Genomic DNA, 12,789 nt, shown 5'->3' on the forward strand with positions numbered 1-12,789 from the left:
TAAAATTTAGGTGTGAAAACTAAGTTGTTGTTGTTGAAAAAATTAACATGCTGGGAAATGAAAAACTGTTTTATAGAATAAGATTGTCTTATTTAGAGCTAAGCATGTGAAGCATGCTGCTTTACATTCGTAATTTATAAATTGATTGTAAGAATTTTTGTTGATGGTTATTTGTATATTTCTTGTATCTATCTAGAAGTTAAACTATTTTTATTTACCCTACAGAAATCAGAATCGAAAATATCTCATAAAAATACATTATTATGGATTTTAATTTTCTCTAATATTATTTGCAGTTTCAAATATTGGTACTCTTCTGTTATCAGTGCCAGATTCAGAAATTGCATGTGCGTATGAATGTTTGTGTTCATGTATGCATGTATATAAGTATGTACGTGTGTATGTATGTGTACTTATAAATGTACATACATGCATACACATGTGCATGTATGCATACATTTCTGAATCTGGTCCTGGTAACAGAAGAGCACCTTTGTTTCAGTAATATATTATATTAGTGTAACGCAATAGCTTTTAAGGATAAACAGTGTTTTAAGGATGATGAAATGGACATGCATTGAAGATAGTGTCATTGATGGGATGGGAGTTCTGTTGATATTTTGTCATCTGGTTTTTGGCTTTTACATGATTAGTGATTCTTTTTTTTTCTAATGTGACTAATAAAATTTGATGAATAATAAATAATAAAATGTGCGTGCATTTTAGCTATAAAGTTTTCAATTATTATATCAACGCATGTACCTTCAGATGTAATGTTAGTTTTAAAGAATAATATAACAGTTAAGAAACTAACAATGCTTAGATATATTACAATTTTGGGTACTTTTCTGTTTTTGCCGGCGCAAACCTTGCCAAGCACACTTTATTGGCAACAAATACCATATACAAGTACACACATAAAAAATGTTAACAAATGTTAGTTCTAAGAATTTTTTATTTTGAAGGTATAAACATTTCAATATCTTTTAAAATTTTGTAAAAAGTCATGGCTGATCTTTGGAATATGGTAACAGGTAGTTTGGTGACATTTTGGAAACGATAAAGGTTACTACCTAGGACTTTGGTAATAATGTGAGAAGTACTCAGTTCCGATTACGCATTATTTTGTGTGAGGGAAATGAGAAATCATGAGATATGTCATGTGACATTAATGGACGAAATACAGTTCTTTACTCGGAAAAGGGGGTAAAATTTGGAAAAATATCTGTAGTACTATATTATTTTGAATTAAGCTTCATTGTGTGTTGTGTGAAATAGTGTTAATTAATTTTCGGATTGCATGGCGCTATGTAAAGTTAATTCTAAATTTTTAATGCGTTTATCTGATAATAATAATAAGTTGAGATTGTGTGAAAGGAAGGATATTACAGATAAATTTGAATGGCGGTGCAAGAAATCTGGTGAAAATGGTGAATGTGTATTTTGTGAAACGGAGTGTAAGGAAGGGTACGTGGTTTGCTGAAAGTAGTTTGAGTATGGGTGAAATTTTATTAATTTCTTATTACTGTGTTGAATAGACTGCCAGTTGACTACTGGATTTCGGATTTAGAAATTAGCAGTAGTACTGCAGCCGATTGGAACTCTTTCTGTAGGGAAGTGTGCGTGCCACGTAATGAAGATTCTGAAGAAGATTAGGTAAGTTAGTATTTTTAATCATTTGAGGATATTATTTTTATGCATTGTTCTAAATGTAAGGAGTAAATAAATTAATATGGTATTATTGGAAAATTGTTATTAGCAATGATTTAGTTTAAAGTAATTAGGATTGTAATCTAATTTTTATTAATTTAATGATGTGCTTATTTATATTTTAAGTAGTGTTTTTTAATTTAATTATATTTTAATTTAATGATCGTGATTTTGTGAGTTATGTGTTTGTAGTATTTTGAAATACGTTTGAGTAGTATACGTTGAGTATTTTCATGCATTTTCGTGAAATTTTTCTAATTTATGAGAAAAAAGCAGTGTACATGGATATAGTGAAGAGTGTGCACAATGCCATTTTTGTGCAATTCTGGGATGTTTTTTTAAGTAAAAATAAGTCGACGTGTACATGGTTTAGTTACATTTTAATTAAATGATAGTTATTTTGTGAATTTTATGTTTGTAGCAATTTGGTATACGTTTCAGTTGAAGTAAACGTGCATGGAAATAATTTAAATATTTGACACTAAGTATTTGTAACCATTTTTAATGTTTGCGGTAGAAATTCATTGGTGACGTTCATAATATAGTAGATAATTTAGAGGTAAAAGTTTTTGGATATTTTATTTATTTTATACGTGGAAATGTTCATCCTTGGAAAGGGTATATACTTTTTCGCGATCAGGTAATTTCATAGATGTGCTTTTTACAGAGTTTAAAAATTCAGAAAATTTTCCTGCATTTTTGCATTTTTTTTTGCATTTTCGTACAAATTTTTGTCATTTATGAGAAAATAGCAGTGTAAATGGATAAAGTTAAGAATGTGTGTGATGCCATTTTTGTGCAATTCTGGGATTTTTTTTTAAGTAAAAATAAGTCGACATGTAAATGGTTTATGTGTATGTGCTATTCTGAAAAACGTGCAAGGAGTTTGCGATTGTGCACTTTTTCCCAATTTTGCAGTTAATATTTGTCATGATTAAGCAGTTTTGTTACATAAAATTTCTAGCATAAGTGTAATTCGGCTAGTAGATTGTTGGAAAAAGTGTTGAGTAAATAAAAAGGAAAGAAACATGTCTACTTCGTGAATACAAAATGACGGTGAAAAAAAAAAAAATAGAGGTTTGCTGTAGCAGAGTTGGTCGCCAAATTTTTGCCAAAAATCGCCATGTTACCATAATCTAAAGATCAACCAAAGTCATTAATTTAAGAATTTAGTATACTTTCATGGTTCAACATCCTGATTTGCTGGTTCATATCACGTGACCCCAAGCGATCTTATCTCACGTAAACTTTGCTAAAAAAGGTCTGATTCTCTAAGTAATTATCTACATTAATTTCAAGTTAAATCTTAATTTGGAATGCAAGTTTAAAATGCAAGAATTATTTCAATTTGTACGAATAGCTTACTCGGAACTTATGTAAAACTGCTGTGCTGTACTTCGCTAATCCATTCTCATTAGAATTGATAAATTTAACCCTTGACTTTGCCTTTTCTATATTTTCAGCTTCGAGTGAGTGGTGTGATTGCATCCTAATTGACTAAATTACTGTGAAGGGCCTTAATGCATGAAACTGAACTATCTGGTAAAAATTCTATGTAATTGTATGTCAGTATTGAAAGAAACAATCTGATAAGAAATGGCTGTGACTTGTTTTGAAGATAAGGCATAAAAGGTACCAATGAGAATATTCCATTTGGCATCAGTTGTACCATTATTTGTGACTTTATCGCCTGCGCAGCAAAACGGAAAAGTACACAATTCTGTTTATATTATGTAGGTAAGTTGAAAAATAAGTTTCCCCTGTTGACTGTGCTCAGAGTTGTGTATGAAAGTCAAAAAATAGAATGAGACATTAAAGATATGAAATACCTTTATTTTTCCACATAGGTACCAAGTATATTGAAACATTTGTCATATCGCTTGATAAGCTTCAAAAAGCTCTCCAGGAAAAATCAGGGCTTTGCATATGGGAGAAGCGTTGAACGGCTATGGGCGAAAGGCAACACAGCAGGGAAACGCGCAAGTCACCGATACACCATTGGGTAGAGGTCGCTGCAAATCAAGCAGATGGCGCTGTTGCAGTGCTGCCTGCGCAAAGCGGAGACCAGCTTCTCATTTGAGCCCTGGTAGGTATGGAGAGAAGGTGCGTTTTGAATTTGTGGTCAAAGGAGGAAGTGAGAGCGGTTATCCGCTATGAATGGGCACGTGGAGTATCAGGAACAGAAATTCATAACTGCCTCGTGGAAGTCTATGGGCCAGGTGTGATGTCGAAGCAAATGGTGCGGAGATGGTGTCGCACATTCAGTAATGGACGTCAGCAAGTGAAGGACATACCGAGAGCTGGACGGACGCGCACGGCCACTACAGATGCAAATGTCAGGAAGGTGGATGACATGATTAGAGCGAGCCTGCATATCACCATCGATGAAGTAGCGGAAGAACTTGAAATCTCACATGAGCGAGCTCAAAACATCATCCACGACATTCTTCGATACAGAAAAGTGTCAGCACAATAAGTGCTCCGACAATTGACCTCGACACACAAGGAACAACACATGGGGGTCAGCCTGGAACATCTCGTGCGTTACCATGAAGATGGCAATGGCTTTCTGTTTCGGATTGAGACGGGGGATGAAATGTGGGTCCCCCATTTCACGCCAGAATCGAAGGTCGCATCTATGGAGTGGAAACATCCGTCATCACCTGTCTGAAAGAAGTTCAAGACAACTCCCTCTGCAGGTAAAGTGCTCCTCACAGTTTTCTGGGACGCCCAAGGAGTTTTCTTGCTGGACTTTTTGGAGGTTGGAACCATCAATGCTACGCACTACTGTGACACCCTGTCGAAATTGAAAGAGGCGATTCGAAAAAAGCGGCCTGGCCTTCTCACATCTGGCGTTCTGCTGTTGGATGACAATGTCAGACCACATTCGGCGATGGCAACGCAAAACCATATTGCAACTCTTGGTTGGGAGCGCCTACACCATCCGCCATACGGTTCTGATCTTGCACCAAGCGACGTCCATCTGTTTCCGGCTTTGAAGAAAAATCTCGGGAGAAGGCGCTTTGGAAGCAATACTGAAGTGAAACAAGCCATTCAACGCTTCTTCCATATGCAAAGCCCTGTTTTTTTCCTGGAGGGCTCTTTGAAGCTTATCAAGCAATATGACAAATGTCTCAATGTACTTGGTACCTACGTGGAAAAATAAAGATATGTCATATTTTTAATGTCTCATTCTATTTTTTGACTTTCATACACAACTCTGACCACAGTCGACAGGTAAAACTTATTTTTCAACTTACCCTCGTAGTTGGTTTAGTTATATTTCTGCTTGAGTAATAAAATGAAAATTTCTATTTAATATTCATGTAAGTTACAAGAAGTATTATTTTAAATTATTCAATTATTTTATTATTATTTTAATTATTTAAATTCGTGGATTTCAAGTTAAATATATTTAATGGTTAATTATTGATTAAAAATATGTGTTACATGCACATTTTCAAAATTGTAAAAATTCATTGATGCACTGACTACTGACAAGTTTTGCTACAGGTTGGAATCTATGGATTTAGTATATGCTTTTCCATTTTAGTTAGCTTAATTTTAGATAGCATTTCTAAAATTGATTGTTATTTTTATCATTTATTTTCCCTGCTATTTTATCGCACAATTGAGTATGAACACTATTGATATTTTATTTTATGAAGCTACACAACATGTGTTTTACCAAAATGCAAATGCTTCCCCGTTATCTTGTAAAAGCATATGGAGATCAGTTAATAAAAGTGATGACTATTATTTCACTAGAACATGACATTCATAATGTATATGGCTGAATGATTCATAAAAATGGCCCTTGAAAGGTGCTCTTCTGCTTTTGTTTTTCAGAATTGGAAGAAATTTAATGGAATCAAAAACTTAATGGGTAATTAAATTAATTAAGGTAATTAATTAATTAATGGGTAATTAATTAATTAAGACACTATTTTCATTTATGTATTCTTAATTATTTGCTTTTATTTTCATGTTTTAAAATAGCATTTTATTAATGCCATCTAAGACATAAATAAAAGAAAGCAATAGATACTATGTTTGCATATGAGAGATGCTATATTCATTACCAATATAGCTTATTAAAAATTTATTGTTATTTAAAAAATTTAATGCTCATCAATGCTCATTATATTTAAATAAAATTAAATTTAACTATATAAAGAGGATTTTGTTGGCTCATATAAAGTATATTCAACATAAATATTTTTGCAATGAAAACAGTTTTAGTGCATTAAGTGTTAAGTTGGGATTGAAAGTAAAAATTATGAGATTTTGTATCATGCTACAATGTTCTGTACCAAACTACTGTGACTATTTTTTGTTGATTGAAAAGTCATAATATGCTATATTCATTAACAGAATGCCATGAAATTGTGTCTTAACAATGTAAGTGAAAAAATAATTGATATTTTGATGATTATTGGTATAATTTTAGTAATTTATGCAAGTTCTAGTTTTGTATGAGCCTTTGGTATAAATATAGTATCGCACTCAGTAACTTATTAAGCTCTATATTCAGATACACGCAACATGTATTTTGTCCACAAGGACCTCATGTAACCTAATGAATTACAAACTAAAAACAGATATAAATGTAATATCATATTTTGTTAGTATATTACAAGACACTAAAAATGTGTAATAAGTTAATTTAAATGAAAATTAAATAAAAATTTTAAAAAAATCCTAAAGGTTTCTGATTTTAACGGCTACCCAAAAGGTTTGTTAAAGTTTTTTTTTTTTTTTTGCTCTTGCTGAGCTCACAGTCTATCAGTCTGCTGTTCCACTCACTCCCATTTCTTTTTACCTTTTTAACTTTATAATTAAGCATAATTTTCTTTCCACTTGCACCATATACAGTTCAACAGCAAAATTAAAAAAATTTTAAAAGCAGCATAGCAGCACATGTCTAAAATTCCCAATGCAGTGTTAAGTGTTGGCATACATTTTTCTATTTTTTTTTTAAAGTCTTTTCTCAGTTCATCGTATCAGTATTCAGTTTTCTTAGTGAGATGGCTTGCAAAACTTTTTTTTGTCTTTATTATTATTAAAATTTTTTGTGTTAAATTTATTAATTAAATATGATATTCTTTGCCACATAAAATTCAATTCAATAGCAAAATCACAAAATATTTAAAAACAGCATATCTTTAGAATTTCTAATACAGTCAAAAGTCGTTAATCCGGACTCGTCGGGACTTCGGCGATTCCGGATTATCGATTTTTCCGGATTATAGATCATCAGTTTAAATCTCGTAAGATGGCATGCAGAAATTATAAAACTAAAAATATGAAACCGTAATTTATGAAATAAAGAACAATTATGATCTAAAGGGTATCAAAATTTACAAAAAAAAAAAAAGCTTAATATTTATTTGTTTACTTTATTAAACATTTTTTTTCAATGTAAGTTGTTTAAGTTGCTTCTTTTTACGTGATAATACTTTCTCTTTAATTCTATAAACAGACATAATTTCTTGTTCAGTTACAAAGTTCCGCTGTTCAAGTCCCGTAATTGCTGTGCCAAGAATACCGACTAACTTGTCAATCGAAATTTTTTCATTTTCACTAATCCCTCTGTCACCTTCTTCATGTCTCTATCCATTTTTTGCAGCAATTCCACTTTTTGTTTGATGGACATCGAAACATACTTTCATTTTGTAGATCCTTTGGGAGCTCCAGCATCGGAAATTCTATTTGACATAATCAAAAGTTCAAGTTTACTTTTATTAAATTGCTCTTACAGTCTGCAAAAAATAATAAGCCGTATCCAAATCGAAGATTAAGGAACAATGCAATTATCAACATTAACTGAAATAGATAATTAGATAATTTTAGTTTATACCGTCCGTTATACATTAAACGCGCACGCAAAAACATATCACACGCAAATACGCAGTCGTAGAGGTCTTACGCACACACGTAAAGACACATGCACACTTGCCTATGTGCATGTGTCAACGCGGCGCATGCGCAGAAAGTTTTTAGCACTGAGGTCCGGATTATGGGTGTCCGAATTAACGACTTTTGACTGTATACAGTTTGTACTGGATATAAAAATGTTTTATTCTGAATAATGTTGCTACTACTAGCTTTCAAATCATTGTGTTTGTTAATAAAAAAATTCATGAAAGTTTTGGTTTTTAACCTTCCAGCACGCGTTATGCACAAAATTTACGACAAATTCTGTTTTTAATGCACATTTTTTGCATATCGAAGCTGAGACCTCTGAAGGTCATTTCTATTCCTCCTTTCTACCCTTTCCCACATCATGGAATGTGCTAACAGGAAGTCATTTGACTTTTTTTTTCCTGAGCTTTTGTGCTACCTGTTAGCTTTTTCGTAAAAGTTACGACACGCGTGGGGCCATGGGTGAAAATTCGGAAAATATTTTTTGTCAAATATTTTTTAATTTTATGTTATTAATTTCTGTGTATTATTTTGTTACATTAGGCTCTGTAATTTTTATATCGTTTTCCATTGCAAAAAAATATGTGCAACCGTCTGATTTTGCTCGCATTCTTCACGAATTATCTGATGAAAAAAAGGAAGAATGAAACCTTTAGATGGAAGAACAATAGCTATTTGAGTGAGGAAAATATAGAGATAAATAATATCGGCAGTGAATCTGAACAATATATTTCGGATGATGATGATAATAGCGATATAGAAAAAAGGAATGATGAAGATATGGTCTATATTGGTAAGGATAAATTTTTTAAGTGGTGAAACATAAGTATGCAAACTGCTGAAAGACAAAAAAGAAGAATATTGTGAAAGCGTTACCAGGCCTAAAACACCATGCCAAGGATATAGAGGATGAAATAGGATCATTTTTGAAAATCATTGATATAAATATGCTTGATGAAATTTTGGAATGTACAAATAAATATATAAGTTTGCTAAAAGGCAAATACTCAAGAGACAGACACTGCGCGGTTATTTCAAGAGTGGAAATGATGGCATACTTTGAATTGTTATATATGATAGGAATAGAAAAAGGACACCATGTAAATGTAAAAGAATTGTTCTCAAGTGATGGCACTGGAATTGAAATAACAAGAGCTGTGATGAGCTACAAGAGATTTTTATTTTTGACAAGTTGTCTTCGATTCCGTGATAAATCAACAAGACAGGACAAATGAATAACGGACAAATTGGCAGCTATCCGGAATATCTTTGAAACATTTCTAAAAAAATATAGTTATTGCTACACTTTGGGCGAGTTTGTCACTATTGATGAGATGCTGCATCCCTTTTGAGGTTGCTGTCAATGGATTCACTACATGCCTAGTAAACCATCGAAAATTACATCGTTACATGCCTAGTAAACCATATGGGATAAAAGTGTATGCTTTGAGCGATTCAAAAACATTTTATACATCTAGCCTCAATTTATTGTGGACCACAACCTAATGGTTGTTACGCTGTTTCCAACAGTCTTATGGATGTTGTAAAAAGGTTGGTCTCTCCACTGAAAAACTCGTGCATAAATATTACAACAGATAATTAACACACAAGCATCCCACTTGCAGATTATTTACTGCAAAAGAAGCTGATACTTTTTGGAACAGTGAAAAAAAATATGAGGGAAGTGCCACAGGAATTTTTGCCAAATAAGAGGCTTATTATAGTGCGAACAGCAGTATTTAGTTTCCAGCCAAAGTCCTTGTTTCCCACATCTGTCATAGAAACAAAACTGTAATTTTTCTTTCTACTATGCATGATAATGACAGCATTAATACAACTACAAATAAACCTGAAATAATCATGCATTATAATGCTACAAAAGGAGGAGTGGACACCGTCGATAAATTGTGTACAACCTATTCAGTATCGAGAATCACAAGGAGGTGGCCTTGTGCTATCTTTTTCAGTCTTCTGAATATTGCTGAGATAAATGCCCAGGTTTTGCACATGCTTGCAAAGCCAGCTAACACAGCACCATGTCGAAGGATCTTCCTGAAGAATTTATCTCGTAGTCTTATGAAAAAGCATCTTCATTCCCGTGCCAAAATCCAAACATTACCTTCCAGTATTTCAACATTTCTAAGTCGTAATTATACTGCTCCTAATGATGAAGTGCCTGAGCAGTCCTCATCGAAACGAGGAACAATCGGTTTATGTGTCAGAGAAGAAAAGAGATCATCAGCATCTGTGAAATGCAAAACATGCTTTAGATACACATGCAAACGTCATTCTATTACTAACATTATTTCGTGGAATGCAATGTGAACTTCGAACATTGAGAAATATATTTAAAATTCTGTTTCTCAAGTATTACTCTACTCTATTTTATTTCAAGTATTACCATTCCTTATTTTCTTTTATTTCTATTTTTTAGAAATAAATAAAAATATTATAGTTAGTTTAAAGTAAGTTTTTGTAACCAGTAAGAAATAAATTTCCTAAAAAATAATCCATTTTATTATGCATAAATTCCATATTTTAAATATTATTTATGGCTTCTAAATATTAAAAATTAAATTTTGCATTTTTATTTGAAATTTTATTGTTTATGATATTTTATGTTGTGGATGATGTAATGAATGTTGCCACCTTACTTTAAAAGTAGTTGGTTTTAATATCTATAAATTTAATCTAATGTTTTAAACATTATTTATGGCTGTTAAATATTAAAATACAATTTAATTTTGAATTTTTTTAAAAATGATTTTAATATGTAGGATTATTTAAATAATTTTAATTCTATTCATGATGCAATCAGCTCCCTGATTAGTTACAGAATATTTATGCATTAACGAGCTGTAATCAGCTCCCTGATTGGTTACTGAATATTTGTGCATTACCGCACCATTTTAAAATTTTTTTTATCATCTCTGCGAATTCCTTAGATTACATTTTTCAAATTTTTCCCTAGATTACATTTAAAAAATTATATTACATTTTTCAAATTTTTTTCATTGATATCTAATTAATGATTCTGATTTTTTTTTTGTGGTACTTATCAATACATATTTGACAGGTTAAATACTCAAAAAAATGTAAGTACATATTTTTCTTTTACTTTATAATTGTATACTTCAATTTTTATTAAAAAAATTAATACACTGTTTTAAAAAATTGTCGAGATATTTATTCCCACATGTTTTAATGTTAAATAATTATATCTTATAAAACTTATTTTAAAGGATTTGAATTCCAGTAATATTTTAATTGTTTTAAATGTTGGTATGATGTTTTAAATTCAATTTAATTAATATTTTAATTCTTTTAAAAGTTGGTATGATGTTTTTAATTCGATATTCAATTTAAGTAATATTTTAATCCGATTAAACGTTGGCACAGTGTTTTTATAGTGATGTTTTTATTCTATTTCTTTGCTTTATGAAAGTAATAATAACCTTACTTTAGTATTTTATACTCATAGTAAATGTATTTATTTTACATTTGCCTGCCATCTTAGAAAATGACATTTTCAACAAAAAATTAATCCATTACTTTTAACAATATTTAATTTTTTAAAGTTTTGAATACTTTACTATGCGTAAAATACGTAAAAACAGCATTTTTCAAGATGGCTGACGATTGTAAAAACCGTGCCAACGTAAATTGCCAAAAATCCGTGCAACTGTCTACCAAAGTAGCACCATGATATCATTTGTATTTTGCAATAATAAGCTTAATATTTTATTTCTTAACACATTTATTATTAATACTCACTCATTTCTGTTGTGTTTCTTGTTAAAAACAATAAAATAACGGATGTCGTAAAGAATACGATGCGCGCGTGCTCATGTAAAATTGCCAAGCGTGCATGCTGGAAGGTTAAAGTAATTTCACTAGTACAAAGGAACTGCATTAAAAATTTATAATTATAATATTTAAAAATGTTTATTTTAAGAAATCCAGTTCATGATTTTATAAAATGAACATATTTTTAACTACACATGGAGCAATATATATGGTATATAACAACTGACTATTATTGTCCCCTACTCGACAAGAATTTTCATTAATTGTTCCTTAAAAAAAATTCATTCCATGAAAGCAAATAATGTGAATCATTTTATTCATAAATTGAATTTTTATGTCACTGAAAAACAAAGGAAACTTATGTAACACATTTTCTTAATTGTAGGCAGTTCGGATGCTTTAGGAAAGATGGAATTTGATAGTAGTGAAGAAATTCTGGATTTGTTATTTGATAAAGATGATCCTCTTCTGAAAGATATTGATTGTTTTGTGGATGAAGATGTAACTAAAGAATTAGAGCAAATTCAAAAGTCTTTTTCTCAAGTGAGTGCAAAAAATCATTATCAGTTATTTATTTTCCTGCATGTTAATGAAAAGGATGTTTGTTAGAATGAGTAATATCGCTATTAAATTTAAAAAATGAAAACTTTGAAAATTGGAATTAAAAAATAAATGATTTATAGTTGTTAGACTACACGTAATCTGGACTTTTTATTAATTACACTTAATCTGGACTAAAAGGTATTTTTTTATATGAAAAAGTTGATTTTGAGTTTGATTTCCAAGCTTTATGTGTCTTTGTAACTGGTGATCATTATTCTTAATAGCAAGTGTATCCAGTGCAAGAGATTCAGAATTTATTTTTTAACCCTTATAGCATAATGAAAAATTAGTGAAATGGTTTTACAATGTAATGAGCATGTAATGTTCTTAAATCATTATCTGTATCTGTATTTTTTAATGACAATCATTATCTGTGATTCTGTTTATTTTCCTGCATATTAATGAAAAGGGCATTTGTTAGAATGAGTAATATTGTTATTAATTTTAAAAAATGAAAACTTTGAAGATTGGAATTAAAAAATAAATAAGGTATAGTTGCTAGACTACACATAATGTGGAGTTAAGGTATTTTTTATATGAAAAAGTTGATTTTTAGTTTAAAGTCCAAGCTTTATATATCTCTTTGTAACTGGTGATCATAGTTCTTTCATGTTTCTAACTTTAATATAGTCCGAAAAAAACTGTAACTAACTTTCTGAACTATATTAGAGTTCTAACTTTAATATACAGTCAAAAGTCGTTAATTCGGACACCCATAATCCGGACCTCAAAGCTACAAATTGT

At 30.9% G+C, this 12,789-nt stretch overlaps 1 protein-coding gene across 5 annotated transcripts in view; it reads left to right on the forward strand.

Moving 5' to 3' along the window:
* The window catches only part of LOC118184088 (uncharacterized), a 72,749-nt gene that overhangs the window by 9,684 nt on the left and 50,276 nt on the right, over nucleotides 1-12,789 (forward strand). For 4 of the 5 annotated variants that reach the window (XM_085819522.1, XM_085819524.1, XM_085819521.1 and 1 more), the window contains exon 2: nucleotides 11,828-11,985. In XM_085819522.1, coding sequence (XP_085675648.1) covers nucleotides 11,851-11,985 — 135 coding nt within the window. In that variant the 5' untranslated portion in view covers nucleotides 11,828-11,850. Of the gene's footprint in view, nucleotides 1-10,716; nucleotides 10,731-11,827; nucleotides 11,986-12,789 lie in introns of those variants that run through there. The other variant, XM_085819523.1, reaches the window with a different exon arrangement.

This window comes from Stegodyphus dumicola, chromosome 6, assembly GCF_044657685.1.
Source record: "Stegodyphus dumicola isolate Sdum_Otavi_A_Nest chromosome 6, ASM4465768v1".
NCBI classification, from domain to species: Eukaryota; Metazoa; Arthropoda; class Arachnida; order Araneae; family Eresidae; genus Stegodyphus; species Stegodyphus dumicola.